The 26,721-nt window shown below is 46.1% G+C and overlaps 2 protein-coding genes across 2 annotated transcripts; both read right to left on the reverse strand.

The window, feature by feature from the left end:
* Positions 1–954: 954 nt before the first annotated feature.
* Positions 955–3,990, reverse strand: LOC125240061. The gene has a single exon (XM_048147907.1). The coding sequence runs from the start codon at positions 3,988–3,990 to the stop codon at positions 955–957; it is 3,036 nt and encodes a 1,011-aa protein (XP_048003864.1).
* A 3,163-nt stretch (positions 3,991–7,153) lies between these two features.
* LOC125240062 (proline-rich receptor-like protein kinase PERK10) lies at positions 7,154–8,473 on the reverse strand. The gene has a single exon (XM_048147908.1). The coding sequence runs from the start codon at positions 8,471–8,473 to the stop codon at positions 7,154–7,156; it is 1,320 nt and encodes a 439-aa protein (XP_048003865.1).
* Positions 8,474–26,721: the final 18,248 nt, after the last annotated feature.

The raw sequence follows: 26,721 nt of genomic DNA on the forward strand, positions 1-26,721 counted from the left end.
TTGGGGGTACTAAGTTTCCTTTTTACAGCAGTTAGGTAAGCTTATAGGGATGTTAAAAAACCATGATTGCCATCTCAAAATGGTAGCTAAACAAAATGGCCGCCAATCCAAGATGGCGGATATTGAGTTTTAGAAAATCGACCATAACTCCAGAAGTATCGGACCAATTTCATTTTTATTTTTTTTAAACGAAAGCTCTTTTTGTGTACTCAAATACTTGTCATATTCATTGTTTCGGTAAATTCAACCATTAGTTAGTAATTAACGAAAAATGTAAAAAAATATTTTTTTTTCTAAAACTTTTTGTCAAAAATCATGTTTCTACAAAATACCTTGCACATTCCAATAAATATTTAAATGTAGAAAAATAGTGCCATTAATCACCTTTAATTTGATATATTGTGAGTGTTCGGCCCTAGATACGAATGAGATCGTACGTAGATATGTGGACTGTAGGTATCGAAAGGCGATCAGCTGTTTTCGCCGATCAGCTGATCGGGTCATAGGGGTGCGAGCAGGACGGGCAATAACACACTGCTTCCTTTCTTCTAGTCCGGAGGGCTCGGGAGGGTTGCTTCTTCTGGCGCGGCTCGAACAAAACTGACGCCGGAGCGCGATCGGGGCTCGGTTTTATAGCCGAATCCCGGCCGATCGCGCCCCCCGCGTGCATACCCTTCTCGCGCCTAGGCTGCGCGCGCATGCGCTCTCCCTAGCCCTTCAGAACTTGTCATTTATTTTAATAAACTTTATTACTACTACACTGATTTGTTTTATTTATTCTTATGCAATCGATTTTTCTTATACTAATTTGAATCTTATAAGATTCTAGGTCGGGGCTCAGGCCGCCTAGGCGACCTGAGGCCCGCCTCTTAAATGAATGTAAGCAGAGATCAACCATTTATTTTCAGAGTTACTTAAGCTAAGTTATCAATTAATTTACAATTTTGAACTTATTTAAATGACGTCTCCTGCGTCGTTCACATTTCTCCCGCCGTCGCCGTGCGATCCTACTGGTAGAACGACGATCTTCTTGGTGGGCCGGCGCAGGACGTGACCGCGGCTCGTGGTGACGTCGACGACTCGTACGACTCCGTCCTTGCCTGGATACGTCTGCGTCACTCTCCCTCGCGGCCATGTGTTGCGTGGGAGGTTGTTATCGCACACTATGACGACGTCGCCGACGGCTGGTTCGACGCCCTCGCCGCGGGGCTCCCGCCGGTGTTGAAGTAGAGGGGCGTACTCGCGCACCCATCGGCGCCAGAAGGTGTCGGCCAGGTATTGGGCGCGCCTCCAGTGTTGCCGCGCGCTCTCATCGCTGTCCTTGAAGTCTCCCGGGGCTGGGGAGTGGCAGTCTGGCCCGAGCAGGATCATGTTCGGAGTGAGCGCGGGCGGGTCCTCTGGATCGGTCGCGACATAGGTCAAGGGTCGCGAGTTGACTGTAGCCTCGACCTCCGCCATCAGGGTGTGTAGTGTCTCATCGCTCGGGCATCGCTCGTGCAGCGTGGTCTTCAGGGCTTCCTTTACTGATCTCACCATTCTCTCCCACACACCAGCCATGAAGGGGGAGGAGGGGGGTAGGAAACGCCAGTTGATGCGGCGAGCGTGGGCGGCCTCTCTCATGGCCTCCGTCAGCTCGCGGTTCGCTCCCTTGAAAGCGGTCCCGTTGTCGCTCCACAGCTCCGTGGGGCAGCCGCGGCGAGCGATGAACCGGCGCAGCGCGTTGATGGCCGAGTCGGTGGTTAGTGAGGCGGCCACCTCTAGATGTATGGCTCTTGACGTCATACAGGTAAACAGCGCGACATATCTCTTCTCTCGGTGTCGGCCGACGGTCACTTCAAGCGGGCCGAAGTAGTCAAGCCCCGTGTATGTGAAGGGCCTCAGGTGATGCCCCAGCCGGGCGGCAGGTAGGTCCCCTGTAGGCGGGCCGGCGGGCTTCGCCTTGCGTAGTCGACACTCGGGGCAGCGCGCGATCACCTTTTTCACCGCAGGTCTTATCTTCGGTATGTATACACGTTGGCGAAGCTCGTTGACGACGGTCTCGGTGCCCCCGTGGTGTAGCCGTTCGTGCACGTGGGAAACATATAGATATGTGTAGTGATGTTTACCACACAGCACTATGGGGTGCACGGCGTCTTCGCTTATGTCGTCGGCGGCCGCTATTCTGCCGCGTTGTCGTATGATGTCGTCTTCGTCGAGATACACGCTCAGCTTGGCTAGCCGGTCGTCCTTGTTCGGCGCGAGGCCTTCGGCTATGCGCTTTCTCTCTCTTGCATAGCTATCTTCCTGCGAGGTTCGCACGAGTACCTTCTCAGCCGCGAGTAGGTATCTGGCTTCTAGTATTATGTATTTTCTCCTCCGGCTATTCTCGACCGTCTTGGGTACGACGGGAGCGCGCTTGTCTCGTTTTCCCCAGGTGATGTCGCTGTCCTTGTTTGCGCGCGTCCTTTTCCTTCGCGCCGCGGCGATGCACTGTGTCGCGAGTGAAGCGCGACTTTTTTGTCGTTCGCGCAAGAGGTCGATGAACTGCAGCACCCGTGCGGCCGTGCGTAATAGGCTTGTCCACTTCGAGAAGTTTTCGATGGCGGGCACGGCCGCGCGGCTTTTTCTCGGCGTCGCGACGGAGCAGCAGACTTCTTTTTCTTCCCCTGTTGGCTCGATTTTCATCTTGTTTTCTTGCGGCCAGGCCTCCTCCGGTTCGTATAGGAAGGCCGGCCCGGTGAACCATCTGTGTCGGGTGTCGAAGTCGCTCGGCGCGGCGCGTGTCGCGTCGTCGGCCACGTTGTGTGCTGACGGTACCCATCGCCATTCGTCTTTTTTCGTGTAATCTTCGATTTCTGCCAGGCGGTGCGCGACGAATGACTTGTAAGTGCGGGGTTCTGAGCGTATCCATGCTAGGGCCGTGCGCGCGTCACTCCAGTATGTTCTACTGTCGATCTCGAAGTCGTGCTCGTTCCCGACGGCCTCGGCGAGTCGCACGCCCAGGACGGCCGCTTGGAGCTCAAGTCTGGGTATCGAGACGAGGCGCGTGGGCGTGACTCTGCTCTTGGCGGCGGCTAGAGCGACCTTTGTTGTGCCGTCAGCTCGGGTCATGCGCCAGTATACAGCGGCGGCGTAGGCTTCTTCACTCGCATCGACGAAGGTATGTAGCTCGTACTTGGGCGCGGGCGCGATATCGTAGCATCTAGGTATCGATAGGTCACCCAGGTCGCGCAGATGTTGCAGCCAATTTCCCCAGCGTTCACGCAGCTCTTCTGGTATTTCTTCGTCCCAGGCCGTAGTGTAGCGCCACGTGTCTTGCATGATCCTCTTCGCGGGCGTCGTCACTGGCGAGATGAGGCCCAGCGGGTCGAATATTGACATGATGATGCTGAGGGCCTCTCTTTTCGTAGGGGGGCGTTGACCTTTGATCAATTCTGGCGGCGCTCGTCTCGTATTGAGTTTGAAACGAATGCAGTCCTCTCGCGTGTCCCACAGTAGGCCGAGTGTTTTCTCTATCTCGCTCCCGCCGATAGAGACGGTGACGCCCTCTCGCTCTTTCTTGCCGATGACCTCGGGTTCGTTCGTAGCCCAGCCGCGCAGCTCGAAGCGAGCTTTCTTGTGTACGTGGTTCACTTCGCTCGACACTCTCTTCGCCTCTTCTATGCTGGGGAAGCTCTGCAGGTAGTCATCCATATAATGATTTCGCTCGATCGCCCGCGCGGCCTCTGGGTGGCGGGCCGCGTGCTCGCGTGCGTTCCTATTCTTTATATACAGCGCCGTGCAGGGGGATGAAGAGGCGCCGAAGATGACTGATGTCATGCGATATTCTGTCGGGCCGCCTTCGCGTCGATCGCCTCGCCACAGGAAGCGCAGCGCGTCGCGGTCCTCTTCTCTTATTTTTATTTGCATAAACATTTCCTTTATGTCCGCTGATACCGCCACGCCGTATTGACGGAAGCGCATGATAACGCCGGGCAGCGACTGCAGGAGATCGGGGCCCGCGAGAAGCATGTCGTTGAGGCTGCGGCCGTGTGAGGTGGCCGCGGCGTCGTGGACTAACCTTATCTTCGGCTTCTCCGGGTTGCGCACTGCGAAGTGGGGCGGTACCAGGTTTTCCCGCTGCTCGGTGTCGGCGCGAGCTCGGCGTAGGCGGACACAAGCAGGTTGTCAACTCGTTCGGTGTACTGCTTCTTCAAGTCCGCGTCGCGATCCAGCTTCTTCTCTAGTGTGTGTAGGCGTTTGAGGGCGTCGGCGCGGTTGTCAGGTATGTTGATGTCTTCCTGTCGCCACAGCAGGCCGGTCTCGAAGCGCCCGTCGGGGAGGCGTCGACTTTTCTCTTCTAGCGTTTTCAAGGCTTGCTGTTCGGGATCACTACGGGGCTTCCTCGGCTCGATCGAGAGTGATTCGAGCGCAAAGAAGTTCTTCATCTCGTTCTCGATGTTCCCGTCGGGCTGTATGCGCGTAAGGTGTGCGCAGCAGTGGGCTACGGGTATCGCTTGTGAGTGGCGACAACCGTGTAGTACCCAACCTAGTAGCGTTTTAGATGCTACCGGCTGATCGCGCCGTCCTTTTTTCAACTTGCGCGACACAACGAGTTCCCAGTTGTCTTGTCCGAGCAGTATTCCCGGTGTAGCGTCTTCATATGTCAACAGGTGCTTGATGTCCCGCAGATGTTCACAGTCGTCTATCTCTCGCTCGCTGATCGTTTGAGTGGTGAAGTCAAGGCGCCCGACTGTATGCGCGTTCGTCACTAGCTGCTCGTCCCCTCCGTGTTTGTTGCGTATGCGGACATCCACTCTCTTGCTCTTCTCGTACGCCATCTCGTTCCCGCCCACACCTTGGACCCACATAGGTTCGGTGGGCCCGTCAAGGTTGAGGGCGGCGGCGATCGCAGAGTCGATGATAGTCACTGTACTGCCTTCGTCTAGGAGCGCGAACGTAGCCACTTCCGAGTGCGGCCCCCGGAGTAGTACTGGCGCCATCTTGAGGTAGGCGCGGCTCGCCCGGGTCGCGGCGTGTACGGCTTGCTTGACGGCTATGGCCACGACCTCGTCGGACTTGCGGGGCTGCGTCGGCTCGTTCGAGGCGGCGACGGTGTCTGTCGGGGCCTTCTCGTGGTGAAGCAGCTTGTGGTGACGCATAGCGCAGCCTTGATGACCGCAGGGCTTGGCTCGGCAGACGAAGCGGCGATGTTTGCTGACGAGGCACCGATAGCACATATTGTGCTTCTTCGCTATTTCCCACCGCTCGTTCGTGCCCAGCTTAGTGAATTGCGGGCACGTCGGCAGTTGATGGGCGGACTGGTCACACACTGGACAGGGTAACTTTTCTTCTTTTGTTTTCTTCACTTCGGCGACGGCTACGCAGGTACGCTCGGGCTTCTTTTTCGTGGCTCGTGCTTCCTTGGGCTCCGCTACGGTCTCGGGCGGGGCATAGGGCGTGCACTTGTCAGCTTCGTTGTTGAGGAAGTCGGCTATCTTCTTAAGTTCCGGCGTGTCTTCATCACTCGCGGCGTAGTCGTACCACTTACTTTTTAATATGGGCGTTAACTTTTCCACTATAGACCTCAGTAACTCGGGGTTGTGAAGATACTGAGGCTTCTTCAATATCTCGATCGTTGTCACGGCGTTGGCGATACGTCCGGCGAACGTGCACAGGTCGCGCGGGCTCTCGGCTAGTCGTGGCAAGGCCTTTATTCTCTCCATCTCGTTCAGGAGTAGTGCGTCGGGCCTCCCGTAGCGGCGTTCCAGGGCCTTGATGATATCGTCTGGACGCGGCTGGCTGATGAGGAGTGCACTGACGGCTTCTAGGGCGGCGCCTTTGAGGCTCTTTCTTATGCGAGCGACGTTTTCACTGTTCGCGAAACTAGGCGCCGACTCGTTGTAAGCGGCTTTGAACTGTAACCACTCCGCGCACTGTCCACTGAACGACGGCAGGTCTGGCAGGTACTTCCTGTTCGATCTGTTCGCTTGTAGGGCGTCGGTCAGGGCTGCTGCGAGTGACGTCACATCCATTGTCTGCTTGTGGTGCCGCGCGCGGTGCGCAGGGGGCGCGCGGCGTGGTGTTCGACCGCGTCTTGAATCGGGCGGTCGAACCAATCGGCTAATCTCTGGGGCCGAGGTCTTCCTCTTCTTGTTCGGAGTCTTCACCCGACGAGGAGAGGTTTCTTCTTTCTTCTCTGATTTTTGCCAGCGCAGCTTGGGCTTCGATGCGCTTGAGCTCCAGCTCGGCTAACTTCTCCTTGGCTTCTAGCTCCGCGAGGAGCCTCTTGCTGGAGGCCTTGGATCGGTGTGATCGAGCGGGCTTAGCGCACCTCTTCGTGCCGAGCGGTGGAGGCATCAGCTGTTTTTCGACGATCGTGGCTATGGTGCTGGCGGCGGGCGTGGCTCTGATACCAGAGGTGTCGGCGGGCGTGGCGGCGACGGCGGCATCCTCGGGCGTGACCTCTTCTTGGGCCGCGCTTGTATCCTCCGTGGTTGCTCCTGATTCCGTCGTTGCTTCTGTGTCCGCCGTGGTTCCCGTGCCAGTCGTGGTGCCCGTGGCGTCGGTGTCGGACGTGGCGGTAGTGCCGTCCGTCGCGGTAGTGCCGTCCGTCGCGGACGTCCCAGCGGTAGCGGACGTATTATCGGTGTTCGTATTAGTGCCGCCGCTGCCAGATGATTCCTCCCGAGCTCCGTTTCTGCTTCTAGTTATTGCCATCCTGCCCTTTTTCTTCTTGCTTCAGAGATCCGGCTTCGCTAAGGACCAAACAATGTGAGTGTTCGGCCCTAGATACGAATGAGATCGTACGTAGATATGTGGACTGTAGGTATCGAAAGGCGATCAGCTGTTTTCGCCGATCAGCTGATCGGGTCATAGGGGTGCGAGCAGGACGGGCAATAACACACTGCTTCCTTTCTTCTAGTCCGGAGGGCTCGGGAGGGTTGCTTCTTCTGGCGCGGCTCGAACAAAACTGACGCCGGAACGAACGAGTCTTCATCGATGTGCCTTTTCTAGGTCATCGGTGGCCTTCCCATCCTTGATGCAGGATATTTGGCGGGATCTTCCGCCGCCCACGACAGTGGGCGGGTCTTTTCGTTGCCCTCGTTGAGAGCTGTGGCTTCTGCGAGATTGCGTCTAGCCCGTCTGACCGGGACGGGCCTGACGCAAGCTCAGTGGGTGGAGCGGGTGCCTTCTAGGCGTGGCTTCTTGTACTGGTCTCCGTTGGTGTTGGTGGCCAGTCTGCGGCTGGCAGGTGGCCTGTCAGCGGCGTAGTGGGGGCGACGGGTGCTCCATTTCCGTCGTCCTTGTGGGGTGGCTGGAGTCCTCTAGGCTTGCGTGGGTTGTCGGGGGCGACGAGGTACCCTGCTCGTCGTCCTGGGCTGTCGGCTCGTGAGGGCTGGCAGCGGTGGCGGCGTTCGTCCGGCGGGCGCGCGTGTAGCGGCGCGGCGGACTGCCGGCGGGGGCAGTGGCCGGCCGGTGGTCCGGGGCCGGTCGGGGAGACTGCGGTGGGCGCTGGGTTGGCGGGTTCCATGGTGCCCTGTGGGGGCGCCTTGGAGCAAGTAGGAGCGCGTTTGGCGCCCTTGCGGGGGCCAGCGCTCGGCTTGCGTGTTCTGCGGGTGCTGGGGGCCGCGGGGGGTGCGGCCTGCTGTCCGTTTGCCACAGCGGGCGCTGCGGCGGACGCGGGGCTGCTGGTGTGTGTTGTGGCGGCGGTCGGGGTCCTGGGCTTGAGGGCCTCGGGGTGCGTTGGGGCGGCGACTGAGTCACCGCTCGCCTGCGGCAGGGGTTGCGGGGCCGTGGGCACGACCGCGGGCCTGGGAGCCGCAGGGGCGGCTGCGGCGTTGGGCGTGCTGTCGGGGCCAGGCGGGGTGGTGGCCGCGGCCCCCAGGAAGGGGGCCACGGGTCGGTCCGTGGTGTCTTCCTCCTTATACGGCGCGATATACGGTGGGGGGCCGATGCTCCGGATGATCTCCGTGAACGACGGCGGCTGCTTGGTTGGGGCTGGTGGTTTGCCCAGTAGTTCCAGCGCTTTGGCGATACTGGACTCGGGGTTGGCCTCCGCTTTGCGAAGGGCCTCGTGGTCTTCTGGCCGGAGCTCCACTTCCTCGCCGTGGAAGTATCCCTTGAGCCTATGGATCATATCCCTTGCGCGTGCCGTTATAGGCGACACGGGCAGGGACCCGGCTTTGCCCGGGCTGTCGGCCAGGATACGATCACGATCCTGGTGACTGCACGGGGGAGGCCGGAAAGGGACTTCCCGCGGGGTCGTAGAGGTGTTCGGGGTCGATGTGACGTCAGGCCTCGGCTCCGGGGAGCCAGAGGCGGGTTCTTGAAGTGGTGGTTTTTCTGTCGGTACATCGAGAAATCCGCGTTGCGGCCTACCCACCTCAACCGGCTGGTCGGGGGGGGTCGCGGTTTTCGATGCACCTCGTGCGGGTAGATGGCGGAACACGTTTCTCAAGGTACCCACCCTACCCGGGGGGGCGGGGGGGCGCCTCGGCGCGTGTCGGGGCATCGTGCGCAGTCGGGTTCAGGGGGCGGATCCGTCGCGACGCATTTTCGCCGCTCAGCGCCTAGCTTTCAGACCTCTCTCCAGGTAAGACCTAGATTGAAGTCCGTCGGCTAGGGCGATTGGCGAGGCTTCTATGGGTGCTGGGCTTCCCCTCAGGCCGGAGGCCAGGCGCGATCCCGCAGCAATTTTCTTAGAAAATTTCAGCGAGGATGGCAGAGAGCAGAGCAGGAGGAGCGTCCGAGCGACTGTTGGTGGTCCGTGCGGCTATCCGTCCCTGACGCCGGAGCGCGATCGGGGCTCGGTTTTATAGCCGAATCCCGGCCGATCGCGCCCCCCGCGTGCATACCCTTCTCGCGCCTAGGCTGCGCGCGCATGCGCTCTCCCTAGCCCTTCAGAACTTGTCATTTATTTTAATAAACTTTATTACTACTACACTGATTTGTTTTATTTATTCTTATGCAATCGATTTTTCTTATACTAATTTGAATCTTATAAGATTCTAGGTCGGGGCTCAGGCCGCCTAGGCGACCTGAGGCCCGCCTCTTAAATGAATGTAAGCAGAGATCAACCATTTATTTTCAGAGTTACTTAAGCTAAGTTATCAATTAATTTACAATTTTGAACTTATTTAAATGACGTCTCCTGCGTCGTTCACATATATAAAAGATACAGATTTAATTTAAAAAACCCATACAGGCTTAAATTTAATTCTGCCTTCGTTGAAATTCACCGTTGCGCATACAGTACTAAAAGCTTCAGGTAGATGCTGTAGAGTACGAATATGCCGTTTTTAGTTTATTTTAACAATTGTACAATTAGAATAATAGTTCTGGACATGAGAGTATCCATGAATTTGTAGATATTCGTACTATAGGACTAGTACTATAGGATAAAATTTGTTTAGATATCATATGTGCAACACACCTCGATGATGTAAATTAAGTATTTAAGTATACTAGATATATGACTAACATTTTGTGTCGAAAGTATCAAGATAGAACCATTAACCTTTTGACCGTCACGGACGGCCACGGTGGTCACCGGAAATTCTTGTCAAGGACGCCAACGATACGGACGCCAAATGCAATGAAATTGGGACCCTACGGGGTAATGCCTAATTTCGCTCATATATTGGCGAATTCGCAATGCAGTTTTGTTGCGATTGTGTCTGGGATACGGCATACTCCTTCATCATCTTGCGTTTAAGGGTTAAAATCGTATTCCGAATTGAAAATCGTTTTGCATTCAAGGACTCGATTTGAAAAAAAAACCTACGCACGAGCGGGTTAAAGCAGAGCACCCCCAGAAGTCGGGTAAACTTTGGAAATGTTCTTTAGTACAGCATTAATAGATTTTCCTTACCTATATTTTACCGATTACTAAACAACGAAGACGTGAAATACCGGATGGACAAACTTTGAGACATTTATCACCGCTTAAAGTAAAGCCAAATAATGCTAACATCTATTGTTGGTAATTACCGAAGGGAAAACGTTAGAAGACGTTAATAAGAAACGTTTTAATTACCTACTAACGTTAGTTGAATTTTCATAAAAGGTGTACCAAAATGCGAATATTTCTATGCAAACTGACATTGAATTAGAAGAAAATTTAGCAGCCGTATCGACGAATCTCAATTAGTAGAGAAGGACTCCGAGGTTTTGCAATCTGGACAAGTTTTTTAACAGGAAGGCATTTATAAAAGCCTTAATAGGGATGATGGATGTACAAATGTATGTCTCAATTATCTCCGATATGCGGATTGCGGGTAACATCGGCATCTTCAAAGAAGCACATGGTCCCCAACAGATGCTGAAGGAACTGTATGCCGTCGGTGAGTGTTGGGTTAAAATAGTTAAGTTAAACCAGTTAAACATATATGTACAAATTGAAAGTTATGGCAAGGACAGGCTTATCCCAAGCTCCAATTTTCAGAACAAGTTATCCTGTACAACAAATAAAGCTTGGGTTAAGGAATGCCGTAAACGACTAACGGAGGTAAGTCATAATAACAAAATTATCCTTCAATGGACCAAAGGACACAGAGGATCTCGAGGTTATGATGCGACCGACGAGCTGGCCAGGCAGGGGTCGACTGCCGATTCTTCCGATGCCCTTCAGCAAGGTATGCTCAATGGGAAACTACACACAACACACTGGCAAACCCAGATCAAATGCTGCGGTCAAACAAGCCAAGCCTAACATCAATGGAAAACTCACAAAGACGCTCCTTCAACTAGTGAAAGTCCGCCTGAGAATGGTAACCAATGTAAGAACAGGTGGTAGACAATTTAACAAACATATTTTCATAAAAAATGCTATGAACATTCCCCTGTGACGAGGGTGCGTGAAAACAGAGCAGACAGCCTCTCACCTGGTGCTGCAGTTAGCAGTGTGGCTCCATACAGGAAAAATCATCTCGGATCCCCGAGAGACTTCTCCGAGGTTCTCTTACTCAACATTAAAAGTTTAATAGGATTTCTCGAGCAGATGAGCTAGTAGGACTAGCTAAATCCCCTACATCACGCAAAATAGGCACAAAACGTCGAGTTTTGTCGAACTATAACACAATACAGAGACTTGGATCGGCCTGCTGCCGGCGGAGATCACACAGAGGACTTGGATGTCTTTTGTAGGCTGAAGGACGTATTTAAGGGCCAGAATACCAGACACTGAAGACCGACATGTTTGATCAGTGTGTACTTCACACCGTGACATAAGCTTGCGAGACGTTGGACACTAGCAATGTACAAATGAAGAGGCTAAAAGTTGCATATAGAGCACAACACGTTCGGTATGTCTTTCTACGATGGAAACGAAACGAGATGATGTGGCGACGGATCAGAGTTATAGAGGTCGGATTGCTACTCTAAAATGGGCTTGGGCCGGGCCCGGGCACGTAAGTCGTGGAAGCCTAGCTCAAGAAAACCTGCTATAAAAGTTCGAAAAATTAGGAGAAAATTAATCTGTTACCTGTGATTGTCTTGAAGGTGATTATTAGTGATATTGGCTCTACAATCTACATTCGCGGTGATAAGTACTATATTTTTGTGCGTAAATTAAGGTTTATTCGGTAGGTACCTATATCAGGTCGTTTAGTAGTCGGATACTTCATAGATATGCCTCATTAATGCATTATAGTGCATATCTCAAGACTATTTGTCATTTGGGGTGTGTTATTCACCTCGTGTATGCAAGGATTATTTTAACTAAATATAAGTTTTCTCGAACACCGATCAGAGTTTCTGCAGTGAAAAAGATATGACAAGTCGTGGCCCGGGCACCAGACGTGGATCGCGATTATTTGAGCAAAATTAGGCGTTAAAAAGGCTCGCATGGGTCCCAATTACATTGGCAAAACTGATGGTCATCGTTGGCGTCCTTAGGAATCATTTCCAGCGACAGCTATATCCGTCCATGGCGGTCAAAAGGTTAATGTGTTGAGATAGAATCTCATACTCACTGTGTCTAGTTTATTTATTTTGTATTATCTCGGTTGGTTGGCCCTGAATCAATAAGGAAATTTTATTCAAATAATTAAATATCTAAAACTGTAGTTTACCTATGACTTATTATATTATATTATTAAAGCTAATGGATGTCGGATACTATCATGTTCAGTTCTTCTCTTAATTGTAAGTACAATTGCAGAATTATACTAAAAATAGCGTATTAGCAATCTAAAACTTTGAACTTTGCTTTTAGTACCGTATGCACAACGGTGAATTTCAACGAAGTCAGAATTAAATTTAAGCCTCCACGTGTTTTTTTTTTAAATTAAATCTGTATCTTTTATACATCAAATTAAAGGTGATTAATGGAACTATTTTTCTGCATTTAAATATTTATTAGTGTGCGATAATGTTTAAGCGGACTGTAAATTTTGGGTTTTTTAATTTTGATCGACACAAGGTTATGAACACGAAAAAACAGTTATGAGATTACTTCGAAAAAACACCTTGAAATTCAGAGGGAAGGCAACTAACCTGGGCTTGTAGGATGTAGAAGCTCCTGTGTCAGGCGGCGAGGTCCTCAGAGACCAGATCGTACTCACCAATACTCCAAGGTTACCTGCACGCCTGATATACCACAGCTCCAGTGTCTTCTTCTTCTGATCTCAAGGCACAGAATCTATTTCTAGCAACTTTTGACTAGTTTAAACACAGCTAATACGAAAATTAAATATTCGACGAAAGCGGGCTACAAAATGCAGCTTACCGCGCGGAGCTTTTACGAGCAAGAGAGAGTGACTTGACGCTAATTTTGAACCAGTGTTCTATTGGTGTTGCCATTACGAAATATATACATATATTTTTTTTTTAATTCTGAACATTACCGCCCACCAAAAATACAGTAAGTTATTTTTTTTTAGTTTATAAGCTATATGGAAAGTAATTATATCTAAATTATTGCTAATTTTTGTCACACACTTGAGTTTTATTCAGACTCTACATGAGTGACGCACCACGGGGACGTTAGTTATCGTTAAGAGGTAAAGGGCACAGTTTTACAACTGGGCGTTTATACTGTCCAGAGGCTGTGCGAATGGTGGCGACGCGACAAATCCCGTCGTTCCCAGGATGCAATTGCACGATACGGCCTAAAGGCCAATTAGTGGGCTGCATTGCTCATTAACAATGAGAACAAGAGTCCCAACTTTTAAGTCAGGGTGTTTGTTGAACCATTTTTGGCGTTGGTGCAAGGTGTGCAAGTATTCCAAGTGCCATTTGCGCCAAAAATCTTGGTGTATTTTTTGAAGTAGTTTCCACCTTTGAAGTGGACTAATCTTAACATCAGTGAAATTGCTTTCTGGTAATATCGTTAAAGGTTCGAGTGTGAGGAAATGACCAGGAGTTAGTACCGATAGGCCGTTAGGGTCTGAACTGACGGGCGGTAAAGGCCGTGAGTTCAGCATAGACTCTAATTGGGTCAGGACAGAATAAAATTCTTCATAAGTCAAACGTTGTAAACCTATTACCCGTGACAGATGAGTTTTAACTGATTTGACTCCAGCTTCGGCCAAGCTCGAGAAATGTGGACTACCCGGCGGGTTGAAAACGAATTCAATTTGCTCCTTCTGGGAAGCATTCGCCATTAAATCTTTAAGTATATTGCTGGCGCCAATAAAATTTCGGCCTTGGTCCGATATAATTCTTGAGCAGCGGCCGCGACGCGAGATGAAGCGGCGCAGGGCTGCCAAGTAGGCTTCTGAAGTGAGCTCAGAAACGAGTTCAAAATGGACTGCCTTGGTGGCAGTGCAAACGAAGACACAAATATATGCTTTGTAGGATTTGCTGCCTCTTGCCCTACCCAACGAAATTGTGAAAGGCCCTGCATAATCCACTGCAGCAGAAGAAAATGGTTTCAACTGGCTAATACGAAATGACGGTAAGTCTCCCATGAGAGGAGGTGGGGCCACTTGTGGGCGCACGCGAAAGCATCTGATGCATGACGAAACGACAGAATGGATCGCCCGCTTAGGTGAGAGAATCCAGAAATCCTGAACAATAAGGTTGTGCAGGGTTTGTAACCCCGGATGGGAAAACCTACGATGATATTCTTCTATCACCAAAGCCGTCAGCCGATGTTCACGCGGCAACAGCATGGGGTGTTTCTTATCGTAGTCGAGCGTGTGATTATGGGTCAACCTTCCGCCCACCCTCAACAAATCCTCTTCATCGATAAACAGATTTAATTTCCGAAGAGGTTTGTGCAGGGAGTTAGTTAAACCCTTTTTGATGAGACGAATTTCGGTCGAAAAGACATGCTCCTGGACATGCCTTACGAGAAATCGTATCACCGAGTTGGTTTCACACGTCGACAGGGTCAGAACCGAGGCTTTCAACGAAGGGTTCATGAAATTATGAAGAAAACGAAAGCAATACGCCAAAATATTTACGATACGACGAAATGACGAATATTTCGAAAGGATTTGCTCGATAAAACTCGAGTTCATTGCGCTAAACAATGTTAAAACTTTTTCTTCCTCGAATGCCGCTCCGTCACTTTGCACGAGGGACTTTGGCCAATCCTTTTCAGGACAAGACAACCACGTAGGCCCCGCCCACCATGACTGGCACTGCAATAAGTCAGCGGGAAGCAACCCCCGAGATCCGTGATCCGCTGGATTATCACCACTCGATACATGGTGCCAGCAATCAGGAGCAATTTGCTCTTGAATCGCCGCGGTCCGATTTGCGACAAACGTTTTCCATCGCGACGGACATGACCGAATCCATGTCAAGGCCACGGTGGAATCAGACCAAGCATAAGTTTTGACGTCAAAATGGAAGTCCTTTAATGCATGACGAACTGACGTTACAAGATCAGCTAAAAGCACAGCAGCCAACAATTCCAAACGCGCAATGGACAACCGTTTAAGTGGGGAAATTTTACTTTTGGCGCAACAAAGACGAATGATAATGTCTTCGTCATCATTAACCATACGAAAAAACACTATTGCGCAATATCCTCGCTCCGAAGCATCACAAAAGCCATGAATCTGAATGTCATGGGACAAAACCATGCGACGAGGTATTGACAATGCGCTCAAACACGACAGTTGAGCTTTTAACTTGAGCCACTGTTCAGCGATGGGTGCTGGAGCATCCGCATCCCAGTGGAGTCCGGAGGCCCACAACAACTGCATAAAATATTTTGCCAGGAAGACCACTGGCGAAAGGAACCCCAAGGGATCAAAGATCCTAGCGATCTCTGAAAGTATCGACCGTTTTGTGCAACGGCACTCAACGTTGGAGGTTTTAAACGAAAATGTGTCAGATTTAGGTTGCCATAACAAACCTAAAATCTTTAAGGAGACGTCGTGAACGTCTTCGAAATTACGAAAATGTTCCGAATATAAATCGGAATCTGACAAATTAGCGAGGAACCCTTGATCGTTGGAAGTCCATTTCCTTAAATGTAACCGAGCAGAAGTTAAGATTTCTATTAACTCATCACGAATGAGTATGGCATTTTCTACCGAATCTGCGCCTGATACGATGTCATCAACATACGTGTCCCTGTTGAGAACGGCGGCACCCAGGGGAGCAGTATCGCTAAACTCCTGCGCCAGCTTCGAGATACACCACAATGCTTGGTAGGGTGCACAGGAGACGCCGTAAGTTACCGTAAGCAGGCGAAAGTCCTTAACAGGTTCAGAAGGAGACGGACGCCAAAGTATGCGTTGATAATCACAGTCTTGATGCTTATCCACCAAAAATTGGCGATACATTTGTTTAATGTCCCCAGTGAACACGACAGCATGCCAACGAAACCGAATTAATAAATCGAAAATATTCTTTTGTAATTTTGGCCCTGGCAGCAGAGTGTCATTAAGAGACTTTCCCTGACTATCCTTGGCGCTAGCATTAAAGACCGTCCTCAAAGGGGTAGAAACCGAATCGGGGCGTAAAATTCCATGATGAGGTATATAATAAAAAGGACCTTCAGCCGACGAAGGAGCCTTGACCTCCTCCATGTGACCACACTCCAAATAGTCATTCATAAAATTGACATATGCTGTCCGAAATTCAGAGTTAATATCAAACTTCTTTTCTAAATTTAGAAGTCGCCTAAGTGCGATTTCACGAGAGTTGGAAAACCGGGGGCGATCCTGAAGGTTATTGAAAGTCAATGGGACCACCATTCTTCCTTCAGGATTCCGACAATATTTCGCACCCATAAGGTTTTCACACGACAAATCATCTTTGCTCAAAGTAACAGAGTTTGGGCTAACGACACTTTCTATTTCCCAAAACCTTTTGATACTATTGTCCAAAGACACCGACGAAACGAGAAGACACATCTTGGGATCACTCAAGAGGCCATCGCCACTACGACACGATAAATTGGTTTTAAATAAATCAGTACTAGGACTTACGACATTTTTAATTTCCCGAGTCTGATTATTATTTTCTCTTAAAGAGAGCGACGAAACATGATAACAATCCTTTTTGTTTTCAGGAGTTGTTCGAGAACGAGAACGATAACGAGAGGACTCAATATCTACGCCACAGTCACCCATGACTAACCAACCAAAGACAGTGTTGATCGCTGCGGGTTGACCTTCCTCACCCTTCACTAGTCCAGGTTGAAGGGCTGACACCAAAAGACCCACATTCATTAGAATGTCAACAGGCCCTGGGTTATAATACTGAGGATCAGCAAGATCAAGATCCTTCAGATGTGTCCATGCCGAAGAATCCAATTCACTATAAGGCATATTCGGACAAATTGTCGACAGAACGAAGGCTTCGAAAGAAAATTTGTTATTTCCCTTAGTGGGAAATATTTCACAAACTGTGGACCCCAGTGGTGCTGTTGATATATACTCGATACCGTTGATAGATCGGTGACACTTAGTTATTGGTAGCCCAAGTCTCTCTGCAAACGGCTTAGTTATAAAATTACAAGCCGAAGCGTTGTCGAAAAGAATCCGTACAGGCACCAGACGACCCATACCATCTTTAATGCGGGCGAGAGCAGTAGCAAAAACTACTGGTGTGTCATGAGTGTGCACGGACAATGCAGTCAACTGTGTAGTGGGTTTGGACTCTTGACCATCCTCAACCACCTTTTCCTTTTCGAAATGAAGCAGGGAATTATGTCGAAAACTACATTTATTGCAGCGAACAGCTGATCTACAATGTCTCATACTATGAGAGGGCTTTAGGCATACAATACACAGCCTCTTCTCTTTCACTTTCGAAAATCTATCAATGGGAGATAAGTTTAAAAAACTGGGACATTTTTCCAACTCATGACCAGTGGAAGCACACACTGGGCAGTTTAGAATAGGCGCTGAGGGCACCATCAGTGAAGTTTTATTTTTAACTATATGAGTAACGGGTTTATTTGATTTAGTATTTACCGCAGGTACTTTTATTTTACTATTGGAGTTTTCCAAGGCTTGACCTCTTTTTTCTATAAATGACTGTAAGTCTTCAAATTTGGGAATATCCACATTAGATTCCAACTGTAACTCGAAGGCCTCGCGTGTACTAACATCCAATTTGGACCACAAAAGATAAAACAGCATAAAATTCTTGTCAGGCAATTGAAATTTAGACAAAATGTCAAGATTTTCACAGAAAAGACGGCTTACTCTGTCAATATCATGCTTATTTTTCATCGACTCGCAATTTAATAATTTTTCATAATATACTATAGCAATTTGTCGCTTTTTATTGTAATACTTTACTAATGTTTGATATGCAACATCATAGTTGTCATCAGACAACGGAAATCCTTTTATCAAATCATAAGCATGACCCTGACAGCTGGTTACTAAATAATGCAGTTTTTCTACCTTAGGTATGTTCCGCCGATGAATCAGGGAGTCAAACAAATCACGAAATGCAACCCACGACTCAAGTTCTCCATCGAAGGCTTTTATCGAAATTTTGGGCAAATGAGCCAGGTTCAACGGGGTCGCGACCTCTACTGGTTTGATATCACTCAGTAACTGAGCGCGCAATCTAGCTTGGACAGCTTTCAATTTAGTCTCTAATTCTCTTGTTAACGCACACTCCGACTGCCTCTGTACAGCGCTTAAACTTGCTAATACTTTGATTTGAGCTTTATGAAACTGATTACTTAAATCAATCAAGTCTTGTTCAACATAACCAAGAAGATTGGAGGCTTCTATGTGTTCCAATCTAAACACAGCATAGTCACGCGCTACCCGCGAATTGTCAGCACATCCCGGTTCATCGTCACTCATTGTTGATGAATATAAAACTAGGCACTACACTACGAAAAGGTTTGAAAACTTCGAAAATACCAAGTTGTTTACGATAATATGACACAAGACAAGTCTAACGTCAATGTCACTGTCACTAATGTCTATGGTAAAGTTGCGTTCCGTTTCACACAATTTCCACAGACCTATACAATTTCACGTATCTGTGGAGTCACACACGAAAGAATTTATAATTTTATAAGCTTACCCTCTATTTTTGGTGGGAACACGAAACGAAATATTTTACACCAAATTAATGAAGAATAGCTTAAAACACGACAAAACTAAAGCTCCACAGGCTCTTTCCAAGCTCCGGGTCGTAGGACCAAATAATAATTGTGCGATAATGTTTAAGCGGACTGTAAATTTTGGGTTTTTTAATTTTGATCGACACAAGGTTATGAACACGAAAAAACAGTTATGAGATTACTTCGAAAAAACACCTTGAAATTCAGAGGGAAGGCAACTAACCTGGGCTTGTAGGATGTAGAAGCTCCTGTGTCAGGCGGCGAGGTCCTCAGAGACCAGATCGTACTCACCAATACTCCAAGGTTACCTGCACGCCTGATATACCACAGCTCCAGTGTCTTCTTCTTCTGATCTCAAGGCACAGAATCTATTTCTAGCAACTTTTGACTAGTTTAAACACAGCTAATACGAAAATTAAATATTCGACGAAAGCGGGCTACAAAATGCAGCTTACCGCGCGGAGCTTTTACGAGCAAGAGAGAGTGACTTGACGCTAATTTTGAACCAGTGTTCTATTGGTGTTGCCATTACGAAATATATACATATATATTTTTTTTAATTCTGAACAATTAGAATATGCAGGATATTTTGTAGAAACATGATTTTTGACAAAAAGTCTAAGAAATAAAGATATTTTTTTAATATCTTTCGTTAATTACTAACTAATGGTTGAATTTACCGAAACAATGAATATGACAAGTATTTGAGTACACAAAAAGAGCTTTCGTTTAAAAAAAATAAAAATGAAATCGGTCCGATACTTCTGGAGTTATGGTCGATTTTCTAAAACTCAATATCCGCCATCTTGGATTGGCGGCCATTTTGTTTAGCTACCATTTTGAGATGGCAATCATGGTTTTTTAACATCCCTATAAGCCTACCTAACTGCTGTAAAAAGGAAACTTAGTACCCCCAAATTATACCGTTTGGCAAAATTGGACCAGCTGGCCCATGGACTAAACGGATATTAATAAAATTATACGCGATTAAAGTGTTATCAGGTTATAATTATAAATAATTCACGACATGCTATTGCCCATGTTATTTTAAACTAAAACAAATCAATCAATCTCCTTTACTTATACTTTTAAACGTAAAAAAACATGACCACGATATCTGCAATCATATACATTGCAGAGTTAGATTGGACCAACTCTACAAGAACACTATAAATATGTAAGAATTAGACAGCGACAGATTCGTGCAATGATGTCATGGAGCACCTGGTTTTGTACCCTTCAACGGCCAAGTCACACAACATTAACTACAATATTGGTAAAGAAATCGCAGTAAGGAACCCTAGACTTGGCACGACTTTGTCTAGATTTCATTACGTTTTAGAGATAAACAAGCAGCTCCATCGAGACTTGGCTAGTTTTTTACAGAATGTTATTGGTGGGATTTCACTTCTTTTTGTAGAAACGCGGCCATGAAATGAAGCGGCCCACCAAGTTGAATATTTTTTGTAAAGATCGACATACCGATCTCTAATAGTTTGGTTGGACTTTTGGTCCAAGAGCTGGCAGGATTTTGGAGTAGGTCCTTGAGGCAACCTGGAAAGGTGCTCAGATGCTTCTCTGATCATAGCCAACATCAGGTCTGCAAGTCTGGCAGCTGGGGAGCGGGGCTTTATCGAGCTACGAATTTTTAAAGATTTAATTTTTTGAGGCCCAAAAAAGGTGTTTGAGGCAACCTGGAATTATTAAAAAGTGAAAATAGAGTTCCTCAGAAGTCGCATAGTATTTATGCCAGATCATTTGGCCGGGTCCTTCACCGTGCCAGAACAGTGCAAAGTGGTAAAAAAAAATTCCAAAAAAGGTTCTTGAGGCAGTCTGTCATTTTTACCAGTGAAAGATGGGGGTCTAATTAGCCATGGAAAAATAATGCCATGACATGAGGTGGGGTCCGTACCCTGCCATTCGATCTTGAAAGTCAATTTTTTAGTTTTTCGTAAATAACTCTTAAACGGTGGCCCACAGCAAAAAAATATGTTAAACAGAAAATATCTACATAAAATTTCCTACAAGAAAGGTTATATACGTTTTTTCGATAGGATCAATATATCAATGGATAATTTAGTAAGAAAGTTTTTTTTAATCGATGACATGCTCCGTTTTTCGTCAATACCTCGTAAACGGTGGCCCACAGCAAAAAAATATGTTAAACAGAAAATATCTACATAAAATTTCCTATAAGAAAGGTTATATAAGTTTTTTCGCTAAGATCAATTTTTTAGTTGGAAAGTATTTTTAAATAGATATTTGGGCCGTTTTTTGTTGATAACTCAAAAACGGTGGCTCACAGCCAAAAATAATATTAGACAGAATTAATCTACATAATATTTCCTACAAGAAAGGTTCTATAACATTTTTCGCTAGAATCAATATTTTAGTTGGAAAGTATTTTTAAATAGATTTCATGGGCCGTTTTTTGTTAATAACTCAAAATCGGTGGCTCACAGCCAAAACTAATAGTACACAGAATTAATCTGCATAATATTTCCTACAAGAAAGGCTCTATAACATTTTTCGCTAGAATCAATATTTTAGTTGGAAAGTATTTTTAAATAGATTACATGGGCCGTTTTTTGTTAATGACTCGAAATCGGTGGCTCACAGCCAAAACTAATGATACACAGAATTAATCTACATAATATTTCCTACAAGAAAGGTTCTATAACATTTTTCGCTAGAGTCAATATTTTAGTTGGAAAGTATTTTGTAAATAGATTTCATGGGCCGTTTTTGTAAATACCTCGTAAACGGTGGCCCACAACTGACTAAAATGTCCACGAGAAAAAATCTACATAAGATTTCCTACAAGAAAGGTTCTATACGTTTTTTCGCTAGAATCAATATTTTAGTTAGAAAGTATTTTTAAATAGATTACATGGGCCGCTTTTTGTTGATAACTCAAAAACGGTGGTCCACAGCTAGATCAATCATCAACGGGAATAACAAAGATAAAATTTGCTACAGTAAAAGTTTTGTACGTTTTTTCGCTAGGATCAATAATATTTAAATAGATTTATTTATTCATTTACACAAAGAAAATTACACAGTATGAAAGTATACAAAACTAAAGCACCGTAAATTTTAAATAAACATTACAACAAGTAACACAAAATTAAATATTAAATAAACAGCCAAATCAAAACAACATACCATAACATAACTAATAAATAACAGATGAAGGCCTAGCATCCAATCCAACACAAAACCTCATGCATTCGTCACGTATAAACGCCCATCTTCTCGCAAGAATATTTTGTTTATTTTGTTTATTTATTACAGTACATCCACATCATATGTATTACATCTTACACAATTGATTTAATTGCTTATAGTTCTCAGTCTGATACAAAATGACAATTAAGGAGTACATAGCACTCTCCAAGTATGAATCTGGGAACGAGATCATAAAAAAAATAGGTATATTAGAATCTAAAGCTAATAATTAACTAATAATAATAATAAAACTAGGGATATGACGTAGGGATGTGACGACCCCATCGCCCATTGGTTTTACCAGTGCAATCAGTCAACGCAGGGCAGCTTGTGGCGAGCTGTTGGGGAACAGCGACCCCACGTACCCGAATGCTCCTGGGGAGTTCTGTTACCCGTAAGGCGGGTGGGTGGGACAGTACTCTCTACCTCTGGCTTGCCTTGGCTGGCCGTCCAGAGTGGAGTCGTTAGGGCTACATGCCCCAGGGGTGGAAGTGAAAATTTGCATAAGACGCGAGTTGGTACAGTGGCTTAACAGCCACTGGGCAGAAAGCGGTGTACACCTCTCGACACCCTTGAGTTCTCACACCGGTGTTGCCCTTGAGCCATCTTGGATGTCGCTTTTTGTGGGGGCCCATCTTTTGGGGACGAGTCACCGTCTGCCGGAAATAAAATTGGATACCGTTTTATTAGGCAGGCGTCCGGTTTTTTATCCATAGCCCAGTATTTAGTCCATCACTTTCATCAAAATAGACCAGTTCATTTTAGATTCCATTAACTCTCAAATAGTCCTTACACCCTGGCGGGTGTTGCCTCTGCGTGTGTCCCATGATACGGGCAAGGGCAACATCCGCTCGGTGTACCCCTTACATTACATTAAAGTGTCGAAAGGGCCTCTACGCGTTGGCTTCGGCCCCGCGCACGCCTCCCAAAGGTCCGGAACACCATTGTTCCGTGATGGGAAAGACATACAACTAGTATGTAAGAATATCAACATTAGGTGCCACGTCTAAAAACTCATTCACCATTTGCAGTGCACGAACTAGCGGTTACTTGCGGCAAAACACAACACGGTTTCGAGCGGCCGGCACCGCCAGTAGGGGGTGCCTACATTCATGAAAAGCATATTTCGTCACAGGGGGAACAAATAGACGTACTAGCTGGGATACTAAAACCGGGCAATCTGACTCCCCCTTCAAAATACTACATGCAACAGACATCAGCACGACATTACGCCTAACTTCTAACGAGAAGAAACCAAACGTCCCCAAAAGGAATTTGTTGGGTACAAGAATCGGTAATACCCGTACATTTTTAGGGTTCCGTAGTCAACTAGGAACCCTTATAGTTTCGCCATGTCTGTCTGTCCGTATGTCCGTCCGTCCGTCCGTCCGTCCGTCCGCGGACAATCTCAGTAACCGTTAGCACTAGAAAGCTGAAATTTGGTACCAATATGTATTTCAATCACGCAGACAAAGTGCAAAAATAAAAAACCGGCCAAGAGCGTGTCGGGCCACGCTCAGTGTAGGGTTCCGTAGTTTTTCGTATTTTTCTCAAAAACTACTGAACCTATCAAGTTCAAAACAATTTTCCTAGAAAGTCTTTATAAAGTTCTACTTTTGTGATTTTTTTCATATTTTTTAAACATATGGTTCAAAAGTTAGAGGGGGGGGACGCACTTTTTTTTCCTTTAGGAGCGATTATTTCCGAAAATATTAATATTATCAAAAAACGATTTTAGTAAACCCTTATTAATTTTTAAATACCTATCCAACAATATATCACACGTTGGGGTTGGAATGAAAAAAAATATCAGCCCCCACTTTACATGTAGGGGGGGTACCCTAATAAAACATTTTTTTCCATTTTTTATTTTTGCACTTTGTTGGCGTGATTGATATACATATTGGTACCAAATTTCAGCTTTCTAGTGCTTACGGTTACTGAGATTATCCGCGGACGGACGGACGGACGGACGGACGGACGGACGGACGGACGGACGGACGGACGGACAGACAGACATGGCGAAACTATAAGGGTTCCTAGTTGACTACGGAACCCTAAAAACCGGCCAAGAGCGTGTCGGGCCACGCTCAGTGTAGGGTTCCGTAGTTTTCCGTATTTTTCTCAAAAACTACTGAACCTATCAAGTTCAAAACAATTTTCCTAGAAAGTCTTTATAAAGTTCTACTTTTGTGATTTTTTTCATATTTTTTAAACATATGGTTCAAAAGTTAGAGGGGGGGGACGCACTTTTTTTTTACTTTAGGAGCGATTATTTCCGAAAATATTAATATTATCAAAAAACAATCTTAGTAAACCCTTATGCATTTTTAAATACCTATCCAACAATATATCACACGTTGGGGTAGGAATGAAAAAAAATATCAGCCCCCACTTTACATGTAGGGGGGGTACCCTAATAAAACATTTTTTTCCATTTTTTATTTTTGCACTTTGTCGGCGTGATTGATTTACATATTGGTACTAAATTTCAACTTTCTAGTGCTAACGGTCACTGAGATTATCCGCGGACGGACGGACGGACGGACGGACAGACAGACATGGCGAAACTATAAGGGTTCCTAGTTGACTACGGAACCCTAAAAATGGAAAAAAATCTTTTATTAGGGTACCCCCCCTACATGTAAAGTGGGGGCTGATATTTTTTTTCATTCCAACCCCAACGCGTGATATATTGTTGGATAGGTATTTAAAAATTAATAAGGGTTTACTAAGATGGTTTTTTGATAATAGTAGTATTTTCGGAAATAATCGCTCCTAAAGGAAAAAAAGTGCGTTCCCCCCCCCCTAACTTTTGAACCGTATGTTTAAAAAATATGAAAAAAATCACAAAAGTAGAACTTTAAAAAGACTTTCTAGGAAAATTGTTTTGAACTTGATAGGTTCAGTAGTTTTTGAGAAAAATACGGAAAACTACGGAACCCTACACTGAGCGTGGCCCGACACGCTCTTGGCCGGTTTTTCTTTTATGAAAGAAACGCAAAAACGTTTTTTTTTTAACCCAAGCCTACGGTAACAGTCTGCAGCAAGCATTGTCATGTGCTCATGAGAGTTAAGGTGGTAATATAAAACAACCCCCAAGTCCCGTATCGATGTGACACGGGCGATGGGTTTCCAACCCAGGAGATACTGCCTACACAGGGGACTACGCACTACGAAAAGTAATAACCGCATACTTGTCAACATTGATCTGAAGTTTTTTTACAAGACTCAATTCATAATCCCGATCAATATCACTTTGTAAAGATTGTAAGTCAGACTCTTCCTGGACCCTGTAAGTTAGTTTCAGGTCGTCAGCATAGATAGCAGCTTAGGCACCAAGGCCAGATCATTGACCATAACGCCAAAGAGCAGAGGACCCAGAATAGAGCCCTGACTGACCCCGGAACGGGTGGGGTAGGCACTCGACACAAAGCATCCGTACTGCACATATTGCCGTCTATTACGTAGATTACTATCAAAAAGGCAAAGCAGTTAACGCGAGAAACCAATGCTGCATAATTGGCTTAAGAGTACGTAGTTGTCTACGCGGTCAAAGGCTTTTTTGAAATCGAAGTACAGCACGTTTTGGCAACAGAGCGTTTTGGCCTGAAACCATGTTGTGCGTCGCAACGGAAAGGTTTTAGTTTAGGAGAGATAATTCTGTTCAAAAGAATTTTAAATATTTTAGCAACCGCGGAGAGAATGGCAATGGGGGGCGGTGATTTTCCATGTTGGCCGTATCACTCGACTTCGGGATGGGCGTCACACGAGTGACCTTCCATTGAGAAGGATATTCTCCAGAATGCAGAATTTGGTTGAAGATATAAGTTGCCGGTGCTATTAAGCACTCCTGGCAGTCCTTCAAGATATACATAGGATGGAATTCTGTCTGGACCAGGGGAGCTCAGAGGTTTGAGACTGGCTATGCCACGCTCCAATTCAAGAGAAGTGATTTTATTAATGTGAATGTAATTGGCATTGGTAGACATTTTAGTAGGACTAGAATTGCTTTTTAAAAACGATTATATGGTTCGTTTATCGTAAATAACTCGTAAACGTAAATAACTCGCACAGTGGCTCCAAGCAAGAATTGGTCTGATGCAGAAAACATATACATACAATTTGCTATACTAAGGGCTTCACAAAGTTTTAATAGATTTTGTGTTTTGAGTTGATCCTAAAGGCCTTGCCAGGATAAGCTAAGCGAATCTGCCCCCAGCGAGTTTTGGCTTGAATTTTTTTATTGATTTGTCTTTGTATTAGTATCAAGTATACCAAATTTCAGCTCCCAAAACTTTATAGTTTAGTAATTAAAAAAAAAACGAAATTTGAACTTTCTTCGATATATTTTTTTCTGGGCTGCCGATTTTGACGTGCGTCACGTATATTGTGCATGTAGGTAGGACAAAATATACGATATTTTTTTTGTTATATTGCCATACAAAAACTTAAAAAAAATATTTTTTTTTAAAGTATTATCATGCAAGAGACACCTCCAGATTTTTCATCAAAGTAAGCCTCTTTAATAAGCTATCAAATGAATATAAATACTTAATTTTATCTAAGTATCTATATTGAATACATCACAATACTTTTTACTCCAATACACGCTTGTTAAAACGAATCGCTGACAAACTCCAGAGAAACGTGCATGTTCGTCATAAACACTGGCCACTAATAAAAATAAAAAAATACATATATGAATATGTTTTTTTTTAAAGACACAAAATGCGAAAAAATTTTTTTATAAAATTTGTATGAAAAAAAAATACATGATGTTTTTCTGATGCCAATCGATTCCATTCCTATTCAGTATCAATAGTTTCTTAGGGCTCAGCTTCCGATAATTTTCTTAAAAGCCGCCAATTGTAGAAAACTTTTTCCACATTTCCCCCATAGTGTATGATATGTACTACGAGTAGATATGTACAAAAATTAAACTATTTTTTACAAACGGTTTTTTTGATGCCAATCGATTCCATTCTTATCCAGTATCAATACTTGCTTTGCACTAAAAACCCACAAATCAA

Source organism: Leguminivora glycinivorella, chromosome 26 (genome assembly GCF_023078275.1).
Source record: "Leguminivora glycinivorella isolate SPB_JAAS2020 chromosome 26, LegGlyc_1.1, whole genome shotgun sequence".
Taxonomy (NCBI): domain Eukaryota; kingdom Metazoa; phylum Arthropoda; class Insecta; order Lepidoptera; family Tortricidae; genus Leguminivora; species Leguminivora glycinivorella.

What these genes read in the sequence shown, in the direction of transcription:
- LOC125240061 (XM_048147907.1), bottom strand. Translation starts at nt 3,990, where the DNA reads ATGCTTCTCGCGGGCCCCGATCTCCTGCAGTCGCTGCCCGGCGTTATC.
- LOC125240062 (XM_048147908.1), bottom strand. Translation starts at nt 8,473, where the DNA reads ATGCCCCGACACGCGCCGAGGCGCCCCCCCGCCCCCCCGGGTAGGGTG.